The sequence below is a fragment of the Puma concolor genome, chromosome D1 (genome assembly GCF_028749965.1).
Source record: "Puma concolor isolate L17-30 chromosome D1, mPumCon1.1.hap2, whole genome shotgun sequence".
Taxonomy (NCBI): Eukaryota; Metazoa; Chordata; class Mammalia; order Carnivora; family Felidae; genus Puma; species Puma concolor.
The window spans coordinates 71,615,925-71,635,989 of record NC_141676.1 but is presented as its reverse complement, the minus strand read 5'-3'; the positions used below and the strand labels follow the sequence as shown (position 1 = coordinate 71,635,989).

Sequence of the window (20,065 nt, the reverse complement as noted above, 5' to 3'; positions counted from 1 at the left end):
CAAACAAAACCAAGCAAAAAATTGCTGTGAAACTTTTGGCAAACGGAAGGAAGAGCAATTCTCAAACAGCTGGGGTGCCTGGGGGTAGCAGGCAACGTTTTCCCCAGTGGGTACAAAATAACTGAGTTGGTGAGGACTAACTGGGGAAGGGGAGGGAGTAAAAGAAAACTCCACTTGTTAGATCGCTTCCTCTCTGGGTCTTTTTCACACTTTCTGTCTATTCCCACCCCCACCCCCTCACCTCCGTTGTATGTCTGTCTCTTTCTGATCTTTAGTTGCTGCCTACCGCCGCACATTGTTACCCCCGGGGTTACTTCTCATGGAACAAAGTCACTGTGGTTCTTAACTCCTATTTGGAGACGTCCCATGGTAATAGACCCTGTCCGCAGGTTCAAGCCAGGTTCTGGTGGAGCTGCGGCCAGGTGCGGAGCTGCGCGCACCCGGGAGCGCGGTACTGCGCCCGAGCGCCCCTCCCCCCGCCCCTGGGGCCCCAGACCCCGCCCCCGCCCCCGCCCCTTGACGGCCGTGGGTTTCCGGCAGCTCAGGCTATTTTAAGGCTCGCGCTGTGCTGGGTCGCCTCGCTGTGAGCCCTCTGCTCTTCGGTGGCGACTTCGTCCTTCTCCTCCCCTCTGGGGCCCCGCAAGCATGGGTCCCAGGCCCCAGTCGCTGCTCGCCGCCCTCCTGCTGCTCCTCGCCGTCGCTGGCCCCGCGTACTGCGACACACCTGCCAACTGCACCTACCCTGACCTGCTGGGCACCTGGGTCTTCCAGGTGGGCCCCGTTGGTTCTCGGAGCGAAGTCAACTGCTCGGTTATGGGTAAGCCGCAGCGCCCCGGCCTCTCCCCCTTCCCGCTTTGGCCCGGGACTCCTTCCTTGCCTTCCCGAGCTCTCTGCCCCCAGCGTCCACGCGGAGCGCCGAGACCCGAGGCCGGTGCTAGTGGGAAGCCAGGATGGACTTGAGGCCCCTTGGGGGTGCCTTTTCCCGCTCCAGGGCCGAGAAGTCCAAGCTGAGCGGCTGAGAACTTCTAATTGCACGTTTCCTTAGCTATTCCCGGGGCCTAAACACTTTTTCGAGAACTTTTTTCCCTTTTTAGTTTTTGGGTTTTGGTTTATTTGATTTGGAAGAGAGTTGAGACCGTGCAATCTTAGGATCTCCCTGCCCAATCTGCATATTTCTTTAAAGCTGTGCCCATGAAAAATAAGCTCGAATACCGGAGAAAATAGCAAAAAAAAGTTTTTTTCCTTTTGTCAGCTTGTGGGAAAGAGCTTTTTTTTTTTTTGCCCAGAGTTTTTGACTTACACGTGTGTTGAAGCTACTAGTCTGAGAAAACTTTCGGTATTGGCTCTGCCCTTTTTCGTGTATTGCAGGGAGATAGATAAAAAAAGTACTCCCTCCCCCCCCCCCCCGCCCATTCATTCTTTTTTACTTTTTACTTCTTCATCGTCTTTTTTTTTTGGGAAATAACTCTTTAGTCAGTGATTATATTTGGGAATGTCCAGAGCCAAGCACAAAGTCTGGCTTATGGAAACCTCTGAAAGAAATGTCTCGTGTTAGAACACACTGGGATATTTCATTTGTCCTCAGAGAACATAGCTACCCTGAGGACAAAGAATTTAGAGAAGGGAGAAGAAAAAACACACAATCTCTGTCAAAAGAGGCACTCTTGTTATGCCCAAACCCTTACCACCCTGTGGCATGTGCAGAGTGAGGGAAGCTCTCTGCCTCAATTTCCTTGTCTCAGCAGGAAAAGATTGCCAGGTCATTTGTTACTAAAACAGACCTATTCAACTATTCCAACTCCAGATGACTGTGTGGCATTTTGTAATCCTGGGCATTATAACCACCTTCAGTTTTAAAAGTTGAATTTGAAGGTCCCAAGCAGAAGGAGAACTGTTCTGTCACATGCAGTCTCCTATTTCAGAGTATTCATCTGAAACCTGGAAAAACTAAAGTGTGAAGCCCCCAGATGGACACAGCAGAACCCTTTCAGACAACCTCTGCTTATAAATCGTGCCTGTGACTTTAATCTAGTAAAGACACATGTAGATCCGAGCTCTTATCTTCTGAAGGTTGAAAGCTTAGTTCCTATTGGCACAAACTAGCTTTATAGGATAGAAACCTTGAGTTTGCCTAATAGCGTGGAAGGATTCAGATTATGAGGTTCTGAACTGCTAGAGCCATTGAGAAAGACTTTCCATTTCTTCCCTAAAGAGATCATTTCCTTTGTCCTTGTGATATGATAGCAGATCTTTTATATTTTACATTTTCCATTTTTTTGACTACCATTTCGTATTCTACCCATTTTTGGCTGTCATTTGAAACATCCCTATTCCTCCTTTTCTTCAGTGTTTGGATGCTCTGGGATGGTAGGTCTGTACTTTTGGGGGACTCTCTGCTTGGTGGGCCACTGGACATATTTCTGTCTTTTGAGCCTTCACTTCACTGGTTTTCCCGAGACACCTGTGGGAGTGTACAGGATGGAGACTCTGATATCTTCACAAGCCAGACTGGTCCAAATCCGGTGGCATGAAAGGAAAGCAGCTTAAAAATCATGGAAATTCTAGAGACTTCCCTGCCATTTGCAGTCCAAATAATTTTCCTCTGTTGTGCATTATTATTTATTTATTTATTTTTAGGACCACCAGAAAAAAAGGTAGTGGTGCACCTTAAGAAGTTGGATACAGCATATGATGATTTTGGCAATGCCGGCCATTTTACCATCATTTACAATCAAGGCTTTGAGATTGTGTTGAATGACTACAAGTGGTTTGCCTTTTTTAAGGTTAGTTTTGTTGGGAATGCATTTGTATTTTCAGTGATTTGATATCTGAAGCTTCTTCTAATCAGACTCTCAGAATTTTAATTTTAGATTAAGAAGATAACCAGAATTGACACCATTTTTCCCAAGAGATATTAGATGGTGTAATTTTGCCACTTTATTTAAAATTGTGAATTCAGTAAATTAAAAAGAGCTGTGTTTGAATATGTACAACCCATCTGTATTGAAATTTACATTTCGGTAAGTATGACTAAATTTATTTATTACTACACCTTTACTTTTAAATGTTGCCTTAGTCACTTGGCTCTGTACTGAATGTGTAGGAAAGATATGGGCATTATAAATTTCTTTTTCTTGGAATTATTATCCTACCCTACCATTGCTTGTTGACTCTGAAAAATTGATGACACATTCCTCAACTTAATAATGATGGATGGGTTATGTCCCAGTACACCCATTGTAAATGGAAAATGTGTTTGATTCCTATCAAACATCATGGCTTAGCCTGCCCTACCTTGAACATGCTCAGAACACCTAAATTGGCCTCTAGCAAAATCATCTAACACAGTCTATTTTATAGTGTGTTGACTATTTCATTGAATTAATTGAATACTGTAATAAAAGGGAGAAACAGAATGGTTGTAAGTGTATCACTGGTCCACCCTTGTGATCGTGGGGCTGGCTGCTACTGTTCAGCATCACAGGAATGTTTCCTACTGCATAGTGCTAGCCTAGGAAAAAATCAAAATTCAAAGTCCGATTTCTACTGAACGTGTATAGCTTTTACACCATATGTATGTGTGTAGCTTACCAAAGATGGTAAGTTGGACCACTGTAAAGTCCAGGACCATCTGTGTTATAATGTACTAGATGTATTAATGTGAATAACTGCCTTTAGTGAGCTGAGACAAAGAGATAGAGAGCGTGAGTTATGCCTTGGGCTGAAGTAAAATGTAGCTCCGCCAGTCCAACCTGTGTTCTTCTTTCACTGGGGAAGAAGCATTGTCCGTTCTTGTATTTTAACACCTTGCTTCCCGTTGCATACATATGCTGAGGTATAATAGCTTATTTAGCACAGATTTCAGTCCATCCCAGATAACTTTCTGAAGTTGGAACTTTTCCTGTTGGCAGAGTATTAACTGCTGTAAGTGAATTGAGGACACAAGCCTGAGACTCGCTGTTTCTTACTATAAATAGAGTATAAACAAAAACAGACTTGCATGGAGTAGGGTTTACAACTTTTGGAACATCTGGTAAGAGTTGGCCAATTACAGGGATCTGTGGGAAAGTGGGGAATGAATCTGTTTAGGATGATGAAAGACAGGGGACTAACAAAAGAGTCACCTCTGAATTTATTGTGATTTTTCTAACCTGGCTTGTGATTTAATCACTGGGCTATGGTGCTACATCTGAGCCAAGTACATTTCTTAGAATAACAACTTTCCTTTTTTTTTTTTTTCCTTAACCTTGAGAATCCCTCTTTAACATGAAAAAAGGGAAGAGAGACCAAGAGGAAAAAATTATCCCCCTCGCCTGTATTAGCTGGTTTGATACTCAGTGAGAACTGATCTATCCAGTTGAGAGCCAGCTGGTCATGTTTTTTAGTTGGAACCCATGCTTGACCATTTATGAAATGTTTTAAGATCACCCCTGGATACTATGTATTTAAAAAAATAGTATCTATATGAATTTTTAAAATTGTGATACATAGGTGGTAAGCATAATTCACTCTGAATATAATTCTTGGTCTGCTTATTCATTAGCCTAGGGCTTTGCAGACTCCTTGTCGGTACTCTGCTATAGCCCTTCAAAAGTTCTTTGCCTTTGAGGTGAGAACCAGTTGCCTATGGAATCGATGTACAAGGAAAGACCTATTCAAGCTAGTTGTTGACTATGTACTCTACCCGCCTCCTCCTTGTCCTTTTTTGCCTGACACTTGGTAGACACTTAGTTGGTAATTTGTTTAAATACTGAAAATGAATCCATGAGTGGAATTCACTTGAGAAATAGGAGGTTGAAGTGTAAGATGGGAAGTTGCATACAAATAGATGAGTAAGTAAAATAGTTTTACCCATTTGGCTTAGAAAAGTTTTCTTTCTTCCCTTCTGTAGAATGGGAGAAACTGTTGGGCAAACTTCTAAAGTCAGCATTTAATTGCCTGAGCCATAACCAGAAATAGATCTGAGCAGTTTCCTTTTATTAATATTTTTCCATCAGTTTGTCTGCTCTCAGCTTAAATAAGAGTCCAACGCTGGTAGGTACAGAGGGGACAGCTGGTGGCTGGAGGAGGAATCAGAATGCCTTTTTGTATTTGCCTTGAAATTACAGTGTAAGCACATTGGGTATTTTTCCATAACCTCAGAATGTTAAGTCATGGGTCAGTAGAGAGCCACTTCCTAAAGTCAAATAAGGTTTTAAGTGTACTCAACCACAAGTGGGAAGAATCAATACATACACTGTTGTTGGGTAGACCCCTACTTAATCACAGGCTTCTGGATGGCATTCTCTGATTAGGAGCAAGAATAGGAAGAGTGTTCTTGCATTAACTGATTTCAGTATATTTTTTGAAGTGCTTTTTTAAACAGAACCATTATCAGGGCTGTGTTTTCCTGCTGAGAAATCAGTCACTCTGACTGGTCAATAGTTAAGTTTTGTGATAGGATCATAATTTTAATAAACAGTAGAATATACATAAGATACTTGGTTTTAAAATTTCTCTTAAGCTAATCAAGCAGTTCTAGATAAACATGTTTTGCAGAGTGAAAGAATCTATGCTCTTTTGGCAAATCCAAGTGACAGAGTAATGGGGAGCTGAGTTTTAAATTTAACAAAAATTATAGAGTGGAATTGACTGTAGATAATAGGAAAGGCAAATATTTTTGGTGACACTGGCTAACACAAAAAGCTTGCTGGATTTTTACCATAAGTATCAGGGCATTTCCAGCAGAAGTACCAAATTAGGTGTCTAACTCAAGAAAACACAAACGTCTTTTTTTAATAAGATTTCTTTTCTTTTTTTTTTAATTTTTTTTTTTTACTCTTTATTTTTTATTTTTGAGACAGAGACAGAATATGAACAGAGGAGGGGCAGAGAGAGAGAGGGAGACACAGAATCTGAAACAGGCTCCAGGCTCTGAGCTGTCAGTACAGAGCCCAACACAGGGCTCGAACCCACGAACTGTGAGATCATGACCTGAGCCGAAGTCGGACACTTAACCGACTGAGCCACCCAGGCACCCAATAAGATTTCTTTTATTTTTTTTTTTTAAGTTTATTTTAAGAGAGAGGAGGAGAGAGCAAGTGTGTGTGAGCAGGGAAAAGGCAGAGAGTGCGCGAGAGAAAATCTCAACCAGGCTCTGTGTAAGTGCAGAGCCCCATATGGGGCTTGATCCCATGAACCATGAGATAATGACCTGAGCTGAAATCAGGAGTCAGCTGCTTAACCATCTGAGCCACCCAAGCACCCCAACCAAAAACCTGTTAATGTCACAGAGCTTTGGTCATTTATTCTACAGACTTAGAAAATATCTTTTAAATGAAAATTTATTTTTGAAAAGGTAGAATTATCAAGATGTAAGCAGTATTTGTTATTTAGCGTGTCTCATGTAAACTACAACGTAGTGTTCAACCTACTACTGTTAAATCCCTGACATTTTTGCCATGAATATCTACTATCTATATGTTCTTAGTCTGCAAATCAATTGGATTTCCAGATCTCTATGTTGACTCATACCAGGCCCTACCACTTGTTTCCTTTTGTCCTTTTCAGATATGCCTTCATTAGATTACATATTTGCATTAGATTGTTTCTTGTTGCTGTTAGCGTTTGTTGAACAGGTGATACATGTAGGATATTGTTAGCTCTGTTCCACGCAGCCCAGTAGAGCCGACAGCTTCCACATCATTCTCCCTGCATTCCAACTTTGAAGCAATTGTGATACCACTACTGTTGGTAGGAATTTGCTTTATTTAGTTCTCAAGCCTCACCTGGAAGGTGGGCATTTTTCATAATCTAAGTTTTTGTAAGCTGTTTCTTTTCCCCCCTTGGTTTTAACTGCTTGAGAAATTGGGAGTGAAGTGGGGATAATCTGTTGTTGAATAGGACTTCAAGCTAGATAAAAAGTTTGAAAGGAAATAAATCTGGACACTGAATTTTCATTCCTGGATAGTTTGAATTTGATAGGAAGCACTAGGTATATATTCTTAAAAGGTATATTTTTCTACTCCCCTTCCTGCATACATACATTCAATTATCTGAAACATTATGGGGAGTTACAATCTCAGATGTATTTAGGGCTCACCTGGGCAGATACCTAAGCATTTGAAATGACTGTAATGTAAAACAGTAAGGAGTAATAAGATCAATGGCAAAATGGAAACTGTCTTAGAGGCATTCATACTCAGTTTTTTAAAAAAACAGTGTACTGGCCAAAGTAAATGACAGGACTATCTGCAGGCTAGTTTCTAAGAGTTATCAAATTTAATAGCATTACCATTGGCTTATAATTGGTATGCCCAACAAATTTGTATCCCTTCAAAGTACCTGCAGATCAAAAGCAGCCAACCTCTTTTTTTTTTTTTTAATTTGTGTGTGTGAGAGAGCGAGAGAGCGAATATCTTTTTTTTTTTTTTAATTTTTTTTTTCAACATTTATTTATTTTTGGGACAGAGAGAGACAGAGCATGAACGGGGGAGGGGCAGAGAGAGAGGGAGACACAGAATCGGAAACAGGCTCCAGGCTCTGAGCCATCAGCCCAGAGCCCGACGCGGGGCTCGAACTCACGGACCGCGAGATCGTGTTAACCGACTGCGCCACCCACGCGCCCCAGAGAGAGAATATCTTAAGCAGGCTCTGCTCCATGCTTAGTGCAGAGTGTGATGTGGGACTCAATCCCATGACCCTGGGTTCATGACCTGGGCCAAAATCAAAAGTCAACCAACTGAGCCACTCTGGTGCCCCAAAAGCAGCCAACCTCTTGTATGAAAACAGAATATAACAAAACAGGATGTTAAATAATGGCTGACTATGTGTTGGGTGGATAAGTGATTTTTTTTTTATGCTTTTATGTACTTTATTTTTTATCATCACGTGTAAAGCTCCTCTGTACCGCATCTTCTCTAATGGCACAGAGGAAGGAAGTCCTATGAGCGAAACTGAGTTCCAAAGAAAACCTTCAAGTAAAATAACCTTTTCCTGCTTCCCATTTCACTTTCTCTGAGGCTGCAAAAAAGGAACAGTAGAGCAGGAACTCAGACTTCATTTTGAAGATTAAGCCACTCACGGGTGGAGAAGATGTGATGAAGAGAAACTAGTCTTCTGACTGAAAATTTTATTTTAGGACTGGCAAGCAAACCTTATTGATCTCTAATTGCGTTTTTGTTTGCAACCCACTAGTCTTGGTAGAACTTGAAGCTAAAAAAGACTTCCATGGTTCTTTCTTTCTTTCTTCTTTTTTTTTTTTTAAGTTTATTTATTTTGAGAGACGACTGGGGAGGGGGAGAGAGAGAGAAAGAAAAGAAAGAGAGAGAGAGAGAGAAAGAAAAAGAAAGAAGAGAAAGAAAGAAGAGAAAGAATGAATGAATCTCAAGCAGACTCTGCACTGTCCGCATAGGGCTTGATGTGAAGCTCAAACTCACAGAACTGAGATCATGACCTGAGCCAAAACCAAGAGTCAGATGCTTAACCGACTAAGCCACCCAAGCGCCCCTTCCATGGGTATTTCTATATCAGGTTGGCTCTTGAAACAAGAGTGGTATGTTGGGAAATCCATACCAGGGAATTTATTTGCACATTTTGTGTGCTAGTGACTTGTAAATTTCAAGCTTGTGACATCAGCCAGAAATGTCAATCATGTTTCTACAGTTAAGAATTTGGGAATCTTGTAATGTTTTTTTTTTTTTTTTTTTTTTTACTGTGCTTTCTGGGTTCATTTTTAAGATCTAACAGTTTAGCTTTTAGAATACTTGTTTTTAGCCTAATTGTTTTAGTATAGATTTAGCATACTGAGATCCAGATGTTGTCTTTTTTTTTTTTTTTAATTTTAACAACTTGAGATTTACTCTTGAGTATTTCATTTTATGGAAAGAATCAGAAATTTAACAATCCAAGCCTAGTTTTGTTTTTTTTTTCATGGTGATGCTTAATTGTAACAATGACTTAGTTTACCATTGTGAACTCTTCATAGGATGTCACTGATTTTATCAGTCAATTGTTCATGCAGCTGGGAACTGTGAGGGTACATGATTTGAGACATCTGAGGAACAAACTGGGTGAGCTCCACTGAAATTTTTAACTTACTAAAGAGCCAGCTTCCCTCCTCCTTGGTGGCTTATGCAAATTACTATTTGTTTATTCATCTGGGAAAGGGAGATGAAGACTGGAGAGATTAGGGTTTTCTTATACATTTCTTGCTTGAGCCTGCTTCTTGCTTTGCTACTTCTTACCTGCCTGCACTATTTTATGTGAGTGATCTTTCACTTTAGTTTATTCTGTTTGCAACACATCGAATTGGTTGTCACAAGTATGATGCTCATAACATAAGCAGACATGAACCCAAAAAGGTAGAGACCCAGTTAAGAAAAAGTTAGCTCACAGTCACTTCACTTATTTGAAGTAGTTACACTGCCTCAGGTTGCTCATTTTTTTCCTAAAAGACTCCAGAGGGAACCATGTGAAGCTATGGCATATTAGGTCTGTTTTCTAGTAGAGAGGGTGGCTCTTCCAGAGAAATTCATCTGCCTGGCACTCATCACTGTGAGACATCACCCATCTTTTGAAACTGACTCCTTTTCAGAACAGAGACTACTGACTAGGAATAAGAGGGTCTTTTTCACTTTTGACATTCTTCTCACACTTAGAAAAGGTGTTTTTTAAAATTTTAATCTTATTTTAGAGTGCACGCGTGTGCGGTGTGAGCACAAGCAGGGGAGGGGCAAAGGGAAAGTGAGAGAATCTCAAACAGGCTCCTTGCTCATCACAGAGCCTGACATGGAGCTCAGTCCTACAACCCTGGGATCATGACCTGAGCCAAACTCAAAAGTTGGATGCTCAAGAGACTAAATCACCTAGGCTCCCCAAAAAGATGTTTAAATCATTACTCTCACTGGATCCATAAATTTAGAGGTCTTAAAACTTTTTATGGAAGGGGCGCCTGGGTGGCTCAGTTGGTTGAGCATCCAACTTCTGCTCAGGTCGTTATCTCATGGTTGTGAGTTCGAGCCCCACATCGGGCTCTGTGCTGATGGCTCAGAGCCTGGAGCCTCTTCAGATTCTGTGTCTTTCTCTCTCTCTCTCTCTCTCTCTCTCTCTCTCTCTCTCTGCCCCTCCCCCACTCACATGCTGTCTCTCTCTGTCTCTCAAAAATAAATAAACATTAAAAAAAATTAAAAAACTTTATGGAAAAAGGGTGGTTAGAGAGTAAAGTTGATAGGGACTTAACTGTTCCTTGCATTTTTTTTTTTTAAGATTTTATTTTTAACTAATCTCTACACCCAGCATGGGACTCAAACCTTCAACCCTGAGATCAAGAGTCTCACGCTGTACTGACTGAGCCAGCCAGACGCCCTACCATTCCTTGCATTTTAACACAATATTATTTCCCCTTTCCTCTTTCCCTACTTCCTTTACTTAGCTCCTAAGTAAAAAAGAGCTATGAAAAAGGGAACTGGGATAAGTGTTGAAATTTCCATAGCTTTATCCTTATCAGTGTTTTCCAAACTGTTAACAGACCCCTAGTGGCCCACACATGTGTTGGGTAGGCTTACTCATCACTTGTCACTATATCTTGTTAAACTTCAGAGGTTGTTCTAGGCAGCCACTATTAACAGATCAAAGTGAAAATTAGAGCTGAAATTAATAAGCTCTTTTTTCCCTGAATTCCTGGTAGTTGAATAAGTATAGATTGTGTAGTTTCCCTTCTTTCAGAATCTCAGGATCTTTTATAGAGTGGATGGTGGTAGCTTTGGAGGAAGACAAAATAGGAAACTTGCCCAAAATAAGCTACCCGTTTTTTCCTCACAAAAAATAAGGTATCTTCAGAATGCAGTTGACAAAATTCTGTCTTAAAACTCTCTCTCTTCCTAATAATTAAGGAATGCCTCTATTAAAAGAAAAACCCCCTTAGTGTTTGCTCTTAGTAAGTGGGATAAATAGAGGGATAAATACCTGGAAATACAGATCAAAGCAGCATTAAGCCTCCATTTAGGTTTCGTAAGGAATGCATGGTAACCTATCTATCTAGGATGCTGGATTGGCCTGTTTCTTTTAAGTATATTTCAAAATTATATTAGATTCATACAGTGGTAGTTGATTTCAAATGCCTCTGCATGTGCTTCTTGAGCATGTTGGCTGCATGCATGATACATGTTGCTTAAGCTTTCAGCTTTGGAGAATGGCAGCTTTTGTGAATGTCTTAAATAGCATTAAGATTTACCAGCATTTCAAATACTAGCACTGTTGTTTTTTTTTTTTGTTTTGTTTTTTGAGGGGGTTTTTCTTTTTTTTTCTGAAAAGAAATTAATATGATTAAACATTCTTAAGAGACCATCTGATTCTGGTTGGCTTGTAACTCTAGTTTTTATTGTCTTTTAGTTATTAAATAGAGCATCTGTTGAGGGGCTCTTTTAAAACAACAACCAAAAACAGACTTTGGGGCTAAGAGGCAGAGCAGCATGCAGCCGTGGACCTTCTTACCTCTAACAGCTAGCCGAGGCCTCTAGCAACTACATTCCCCTTCTGGAGTCTTTCTGTGCATGTAAAATGCTGAGGAGTCCTGGTGACCTACCTCCAAGGCAGCTGCCCTCCTGAACCATTTCCCTGGAAAGCAGCAACCGCCATTTTGAAATGTGAACAACCAGAGACTACACAGGAAAAAGAAAGACATCTGGAAGTCTTAGGTGGCTTCACCATTCAACCTTTGAATGAAAGGAACTATATGAAACTCGAGTTTTTCCCTTTTGAATATTTTTCTATTGAAATGATTTTTCCAAACTCATTAGGATTTGAATTTTGTGTTGTATTTTGTTCATAGTGCAAATTTTATTCCCAGTTAAATTATCTTCTTGTGTGCCTTTCTTTCTTTAATTATCTTGATGAACCACAGGACCCATTGTAAGGAGAAATTAATGCTTCAGGATATCTTGAGATGCACAGATGTAAAGGGTAGAAAGATCATTCTACAGAAGACATGTTTGGGGGACAGGTTTCTGAGATAAGTTAAACCACAGAAGGGTATCCTTGTAGATCATAGGCCTCTAGTACCCTAGCCAGAAAGATGGGGTGATTAATACATTTTTTTTGTCTGTTTTTTTGATTAGGTCCCAGTTTTGTACTAAGAACTTGACATATATTACCTTACAAGATCTTATGAAGTAGATATTACTAGCTTCATTTTACAGATAGGGAAAATTAGTCTCTTACTGGGCATCTAATTGTAAAATGACAGGGGCTAGCCTTTCAAGCCTGAGGACCTCCCTGGGGCTAAAGGATAAAAGAAATAATGGTACTTGAGTGACAGACATTTCAGGGGATTTTTTTCTGGAGACTCCCAGTTCATAAGCATCATGAATGTTTAATGGAATGAAATACACATTGCATTGGCTTCTTTTGAAATGGTTTACAGCTTATGTTTCCTTACCAAATTAGGCTATTCTCTTTCTTTCCTAAACCAGGGTCCTTTCATTCAAGATGAAAACTTACCTTCTCTCCTTTTGTGTTCTTAGAAAGGAAGGTTCTGAAAAACGTCACATTAAGTAACCTTGCCTAGTTGACTTCTCTTAATTACACTGTTGTTCTTATTGATTGCTATCTTTTAGCTCTTTCCTGCTAAACAGTGGACTAGTTTCCTGCTCAGTTGTTAAGAATTGATGAATATCAGCCTCAGTAGGCTGAAAAATTGGAACCATACCTAGTCCCTATTTTCTGGAGGGCTTTTCTCTTGTATCTGTGCTTGAATGGAAGAATCTCTAGATATCAGATTTTTATCATTTTATTGGTTCAGAGAACTTTTTATGACCTCTGAGTGGCCACTGGTCTGCTATTCTGGAAAGGTTATGTCTTAAAAAGGTGAAGTAACTGTATACCCAACTACTTCTACCTGGATACTTTTATCACCCTACCTCTGGACCTGATAATTCATTACTCGGGGCCTTGATGCCACCTCTGTGAGACCTTCCCTAGCTCTCTCCATTGGTGAGAGAACTGCCATTGTTTTGGTTCACATCGTGCTTGCAGTTGCCTCTGCTCAGGTAATTCTGCATTAACTGCTGTAATGGAGTGATTTGATAGTGTGTCTTCTTCCATACTGAAAAGCTGTATGTCAACCTGTGTATCTTCAGAACCTGATTACATAGAACTTTATAAGTGTTTGGAAAACTGACCACACTTCTCTTGTCTTTTCAAAGACTTTTCACAAGTAATATCAGCTTACATAGATGTAATTCTTCTGTATTCCAGGAGCACAATCAGAAATGATGCTATGTTTATATTTCTGGTTCTGTGCCCTAAAAATACATATCAGGTTACCTGTCTCCAGGGTTCTAAAAGAGTTGCATTTTTCAAACTAATTTTCAGGATGTAAAGTGACAAAGCAGCTAGTGTGTGTAAGAATGTATTTAATATGGAATTTGAAACCACCTCTACGAAAGTTTTTTTTTTTTTTTTTTTCCTATTTCTCTGAGAAACTTTGCATCTAAATGTTTTGCTAATGGAAAAGAAGACTTGGTAGGTACAAAATTACAGATACTTGTGTTAGCAGGTGTCCTAAAATAATACCGCTTTGCATTTTCTGTCACAATTGTTTGTCTGCTCTGATCTTTAAACTCTGAGGGCAGGGATCAACTCTGTACTACTAACCATTTTATTCCCTTTGTATAATGTGATGCATGATAAATAATAGGCCTTCAATAAATGTAGAAGAAAGAAAATTGAATAATATATCATTGTATTGTCTTGTTTTATTGACATGTTTCTGGGTATATTGTTACCTTTACGTACTTAAGAGTCTGTAGTGGACCCTCAGGCCATATTTGTTGAATTGGGGTGGTAGAAAACAGTGGAGGATTTTAGATTTTATTCTGTTCATTTATTTACATTTTAATTTTTGTATGAGACTAGAAAAACCAAGATAGGGCTCAAAGTTAAAAACAGTAAAGTTGTAACTTTGAGAATTACTAAAAACTAAGTTAGCTGTCGGGGTAGATAGCTTTATGATGGCAGATTCCGCACAGCCTGGAGTGCTGTGGGCTGTCCTGTTCCTTCCCCCATTTCGGTACATTGAGAGGCACCAGCCAAAGGTTAGATTAGGTGAACTCTCAGATTTGTTCAAATCTCCCAGTTCAAAAATTTATGAACGAGGAAGTGAGGAATGAGCCAAGAGATTTTGACAACTGTATTGAATGATAAATTGCTATTTTAACTAATTCTAGAACCTATATTTTGGTTTAACCTGAATGTGTTTTAAGCACTGGAAATAAATGAATTCACTTCCACATACAAATCTGTCTTTACTTCAGTAAAATCCTGGAAGGTATTTGGTTACAACCACTGTAATGATTTCTTGGCAGTTTCAAAATTCATTGAAATTCAACTTTTCAAACAAATGGTTAAATCTAGTTAGGTAGAAAGCTAGAGCTAATCCTTGAAGCTGGCAGAGGGGAGTTTGTTTCTTTCTGAGGAAATATGTGGTACTCTTGGGTAGGTCTGGGAAAATAACAACTTAGTAAAAATGTGCCTTGTTTTCTTTCGTTGATGCTTTTTACACTCCAGACCTGACAGCAAATGAAAGCAGTTAATCTATATACAGGAAACAGGGCAGAACTCAAGTAAACATGTTTTGTTATTCAGTATTGCTGGAAATGTACTATCTCTGCATATATGCTTTACCATTAAATCATTGAGCTTCACGCCAGGTGTCTTTTCCTGAAATGTTGAATGATCTTGATGGATAAGACATGGTTCTCCAAATTTTTTGTCATGTATTCCACAGTGTGTAAAGGTACATTTAAAACATTATATACGTGTACTGCCGTACTGATGTTTGCTATCAAACACATGAGGTAATATTAAATGATTAAATATTTGTCACAAAAATGGGTTTTGCCAAAATATATTCCACAATGATATTCCTTGAAAATAATACAAAAAGCATGCTTCATTATCATAAGAATCCGTTACCTATAATTTTCATTACTGAAAGTTTTCCACATTTGGAAGCACAATTTTCTAATTAAAATCTTTAAAAGATGTTAGTAGTTTTAATCCATTTTATTAAAAGTATGAAAGTATCACAGGTTTAGTAAAGTCTGGAAGTGCTGTTGGGTATTAGGGGTGGTGACAGTTTAATGGACTATTTTTTTTAAATTGGGGTAGAGCTAACACTTCTGATAGTGTCAGATTCGACAGCTCTCTGTTATACCATGCTCACCACAAGTATAGCTAGACAGATTTTAAGTGAAACGTGTTTTATTGGTAACTAAGATTAAAAACTGAACACTGCTGTGATGGAACCATTAGAAAACATCTGATTTCAGAAACTTGTATTTGCCCGACAACTTCTACCAGGAACAGGGCAAAGGTAAGCTTTGTCAGTATTCTTATGTCTGCTTATATTAGTATTTGCAAATTGGGGTTCCTCTGCAAGTATTTTAAGCCACTTTGTGAAAATTGGCTTCATTAAATCAGATAGGTACAGAAATTAGTGTAAGCAGGCCCATGTAAAAAGGATATCCTGTGTCCTACCCATCACATGTGTAGCACACTGTGCCTGGCAGGTGAACTTCTGACCTTGACACTGAGCGGTGGCATCGGTTGCTTTGTAAATTAAAGAACAGTGGAAGTTGTTTCTCAATTTTATTTGTATATAATTACAAATGTAAAAAAAAAATGTTTTTCCCAATATTCTAATGGATCATCTTTCATCTCATTTTGGAAACCACTGGTTGACAACCAGTATCAACTGTTCAGGTGACAGATTGGGCTTAGTGTTTTAAGTTCTTTGATGGCATAGTTACATCTTAAAACAACTTCTGTATCCCCTGTGGTAACAGATAATCATACTTCTGTTGCTTGTTTCATGTTCCTAACTTTTTAAACTCATCAAAGTTACAATGTCATCTTTATCCTTCAAAGGTATCCAGTGTTGTAGGTATCATTCCCACTATCAGGTGAAGAAATTGGGGCTCTTTAGTTGTGGTTTGCTGAAGGTTACATGAATTATAAGTGGCAGAACAGGATTTAAAGGGCAAAGCCCTTTTACGAGACTGCCTATTTCTGATAGCCAGTGTATTACATAAAAGTTAAGTATTCAAATATTTGCCAAGTATATTAATCAGGGAAACCATGGAACAAGGTGATTTTAAACTTCTAAAATATCCCAACCTGTTCTTTTTCAATCAGTTAAATAGGTAACAGTAATGATAGTTGATGAAATGAGTGGGAACTTGAAGAGGGGTTTGAGAATGTTTGGCGACCTTGGGTAATTTTGAAGAAGCAAATGGATAGCTAGTAAATCCTAGTAGTTTTCTAAACCTAAATGCTAGCGTGTGGAATTTACATTTTATGAAATTATCTGTTGAAATTGGCATGAATGAATGGAAACTTAAATTACACCATCTGTGCAGGATGGTATTCGGACACTGATGTTTATATAAATGAAATAAATGAAAACCCTTAAAAATACTTTGGCTATATTTCAAGCTGGATAGTGTGGCCAAAACTTCAGCTTCTTAATTGGTAATAATGTCAGAATCACATAAGAACTATTTCACAATAGCAAAAATGACAGATACCGTGAGAACGTTCAAATCAAGAAAATAACATGAACAGCATGTGGTCCTTTCAAGGTGTAAGGTACTGACTAGTCGGCTTCTAGAGTGCTCAATGCTTCTTCTACTGAATCCTGCACAGATTACAGGGTATTACAACCCCGTCCTACCTTTTATAAAGTAATTTCAGGGTCTCTGTGATATCTTAGAAGCACTGCACTTTGATTAATTACAAACTTCGTATCTTTTCTGAGTTTCTTGTGTTATTGCTAAAGAGGACTTGGCATTTGTTGTTCTTTCTCTTTTATTCACTTTCTCTTTTATTCTTTTATTCTCTTTTATTTGTTGTTCTCTCTCATTTATTCACTCATTCCATAACGAATTGCTTCCTAATGCCAGTTTCCTACTTCCTGAATAAACAATCCTATTCTCACAGTGCCTTTTTTTTTTTTTTTTTTTTTGAGTCGAGAACAACCTCATAAGCTGCTGTGAAAGTGAAATGAGTCAATATATGTAAAACAGAGTATATGAGGTGGAGTCTACCATCATCCTGATCTTATAGATGAGGGTGCAGAAAGGATAAGTAACCTGCTTAGGATCACACAGACAGTAAGTGTCAGAGCTGGATATAGTCTAGGAAGTCCAGCCTGAAGACCATGTCTTTGACCTTTGCTCCCCATCAAAAAACCTTGGCAAAAAAAAGGTAAAAAGATTGAATTAGAAAATTACCATTAGGGTTGCTAGAGAATGTAAGTGGCCCTTACAGGGCTGTGAACAGCAATTTGGACTTTACTCTTGAGAGTCTGTTAATCTTCAACTTTTTTTTTTAAAGGAAACAGTGAATAAAGTAATGATCCTATAACTTGTGAACCCATGTTTGAATTCTCTCTTCTCCATTTACTTTGCAAAGCATGTAATTTTTTTTTTCTTTATGAAAAGAGTGATTGATGCCTATTATCCCAAGGAATCCTTGTGAGGCTCGAATGATACAGATGGAAACTCTTTGCTGCATGGTTTCTTGGTATCTCCTCTCTGTTTTTGGAGTTGGCTAGTATGTTTACTTCTCTAGCTCTTTGTGAAAAGACAGAGTATATGAAGTGGTGTGTGGCATTGGGAAGAGCCCTTGGTTTTATAAATTCTAGTTTGACTACTTATTTTGTCCCCTGAGACTATATTATCTCGGTTTCCTTGAACTTAGAAGATTTATGAGTGATGGGTAAGATATTTATCAAAATGTGAACTGATAAGGTGCTATAGTTCCATAATGTTGATAAAAAATACAGAGTCCTTAAAAAAATGTGGTAAGAAACTTCAGCAAAATCAGTCATGCTTTGGTGAATTTTTTCCCCCTCTATCAAAATAACAAGTCAGCCTTCCCATCACAGGGAAAGTTCATTTGGTGTTAGACATGATGCTTGTAACTATGACTCATTTGTGCCAACCAGGTGAGCAAAACCACACTGATGAAAAACATGGGGCCCAGTTCTTCTCACTTGAATGCCCCTAACTCTTTTGGTATTAGGGGAAAGTTATTTCATCTGTGATCTAAATTCTGCCTAGATGGAGAAGTTTCCCGGGCTTCTCCAGCATGGTTAGCTTCTTGAACCACATGATGTTGTAATGAATTATTTGTTTCTTTCATTGAATTGTGAACCTCTTAAGGGCTAGGGCCACATCAATACATTTATGTGTACATGCCTAGTACCTTGCACTGATGCCTGAGAAATAGGTGGCCAATAAATATTTGATAAATAAATGAAAGACCTTAGCAAAATACTAAGTTCTATAAATAATTTTTTTTCAAGTGTAATAGTAATTCCAAAACAGATGAGTGTTAACAGCCTCTAACAACACCTTGACCATCTCTCATAGGCGTCCTCTTCCAGGACTTTGTAGGCTATGAGTTTCATTCTTAGGAAATTTTTTAATTTATTTTTTTTTAATGTTGATTCATTTTCGAGAAAGATGGCACATGCATGTGCACAAGTGGGATAGGGGCAGAGAGAGAGGGGGATGATCTGAAATAGGCTCTGTGCTGACAGCAGACAGCTCCCTGTGGGGCTCAAACTCACCATGAGGTCATGACCTGAGCCAAACTTGGACACTTAGCTGATGGAGCCACCCAGGCACCCCAAGAATATTTTTTAAAGTGAATAATTGTATATAGCAGTCCTCATTTTATAAACAAGGAGATTCTACCCAGAGACTGATTTTGCCTTTTATTTCCATTTTTGAAACTTCTTTGCATTTGTATTCAACTTAAGTACTATCTTATAATTTTTTTTCTTAACATAGGTTTTCTACAGAGGTCGATAAACTTTTTCTTATAAGGTCAGGTAGTAAACATTTCTGGCTTTGTGGGCCTTAGGTATTCTAAGGTGGCTACTAGTTCTGCTGTAGTATGGAGGCAGCCATAGACCATATGTGCACAAGTGGTTCTGGCCGTGTTCAATAAAACTACATTCATAGAAGCAGGCAGCCGTCTGTCCTATAGAACTCAACATTTATCATTTAAAATGCTGTATAATACTCCTTTATTTTTATACATGAACATTTAGGACACAGTTCTTGGTTTTAACTTTTCTGTTGCAATGAGTGTCTTCCTACGTGTAGTATTTTTTTTTTTTTTCATTTATGTGTATCTGACATATTTTGTAAGGTACATTTCAAGAACTCTTTAAAGTCTTGTCAGACTGCTTTCTGAAACGGCAGAGGTGGGGGAGCCTTGGCTTAACCCCACCTGGCCTGTCTGACCACCACACTGCAGAGAATGGAACACGATCAAGAGCCTGTGCCAAAGAGATACTGAAAAGAATGCTAAGGGGTTTAGATTCCATCAAATGAGGTACCAGTATTAGTGTGTTTTTGATCTATAAAAATAGCAGTTGCATGTAGTTTTGATTTTAATAAATATAAATTTTACTGATCTTTTTATGCAACACACCCTCTAATGTTGCAGCTTGGTCATCTTCTAAGGCCTTTGTTTCAGTGTTTCTCATCCTGAGTTGGGGCTTTAGCAGGGACATGAGCAGGAAGCTGAACTCACACAGGTGAAGACATGCTTAGCCAGCTGTGGATAGACAGGTTTCACAATATCATGAACCACCAATACGGATGCAGAGTATAAATCTATGTGAGTAGTCCATACTCACTTATCCTGTGTTGTATAGCTTAGTGGGTGGTGAATCCCAAGGTTCAAATCTAGTTTTTTTGGATTCTAAGGCCAAGCATTTTTAACTCCATTCGTAAATATGATTTGAATTCAGAGAGAGTCTGATGCAAAGGTAATTCTACCCTTAGGTATAGTTTAGCCCATGCATTCCTCTAAACGCAGGGGTTGCAAACCTTGGGCCTGGTCTTGTAAATAAAGTTCTACTGGCACACAGTCTACTTCATTCATTTCTGTGTTTCCTATACAACTTTTATATTGCGGTGGCAGAGTTGAGTGGTTTTGACAGAGGCCTTATAGTTAGCAAGCCTTCAAATGTTGTTTCTCTGGTTTTAGAAAAGTTTGCCAACCCCTG

The 20,065-nt window shown here is 38.9% G+C and overlaps 1 protein-coding gene across 1 annotated transcript in view; it reads left to right on the top strand.

Annotated features, from left to right (window-relative positions):
• The first annotated feature begins 554 nt into the window (after positions 1 to 554).
• Positions 555 to 20,065, top strand: part of CTSC (cathepsin C) — a 37,916-nt gene continuing 18,405 nt past the window's right edge. Inside the window, exons 1-2 of the mRNA XM_025928052.2 lie at positions 555 to 817; positions 2,638 to 2,783. Coding sequence (XP_025783837.1) covers positions 646 to 817; positions 2,638 to 2,783 — 318 coding nt within the window. The 5' untranslated portion in view covers positions 555 to 645. The remainder of the gene's footprint in view (positions 818 to 2,637; positions 2,784 to 20,065) is intronic.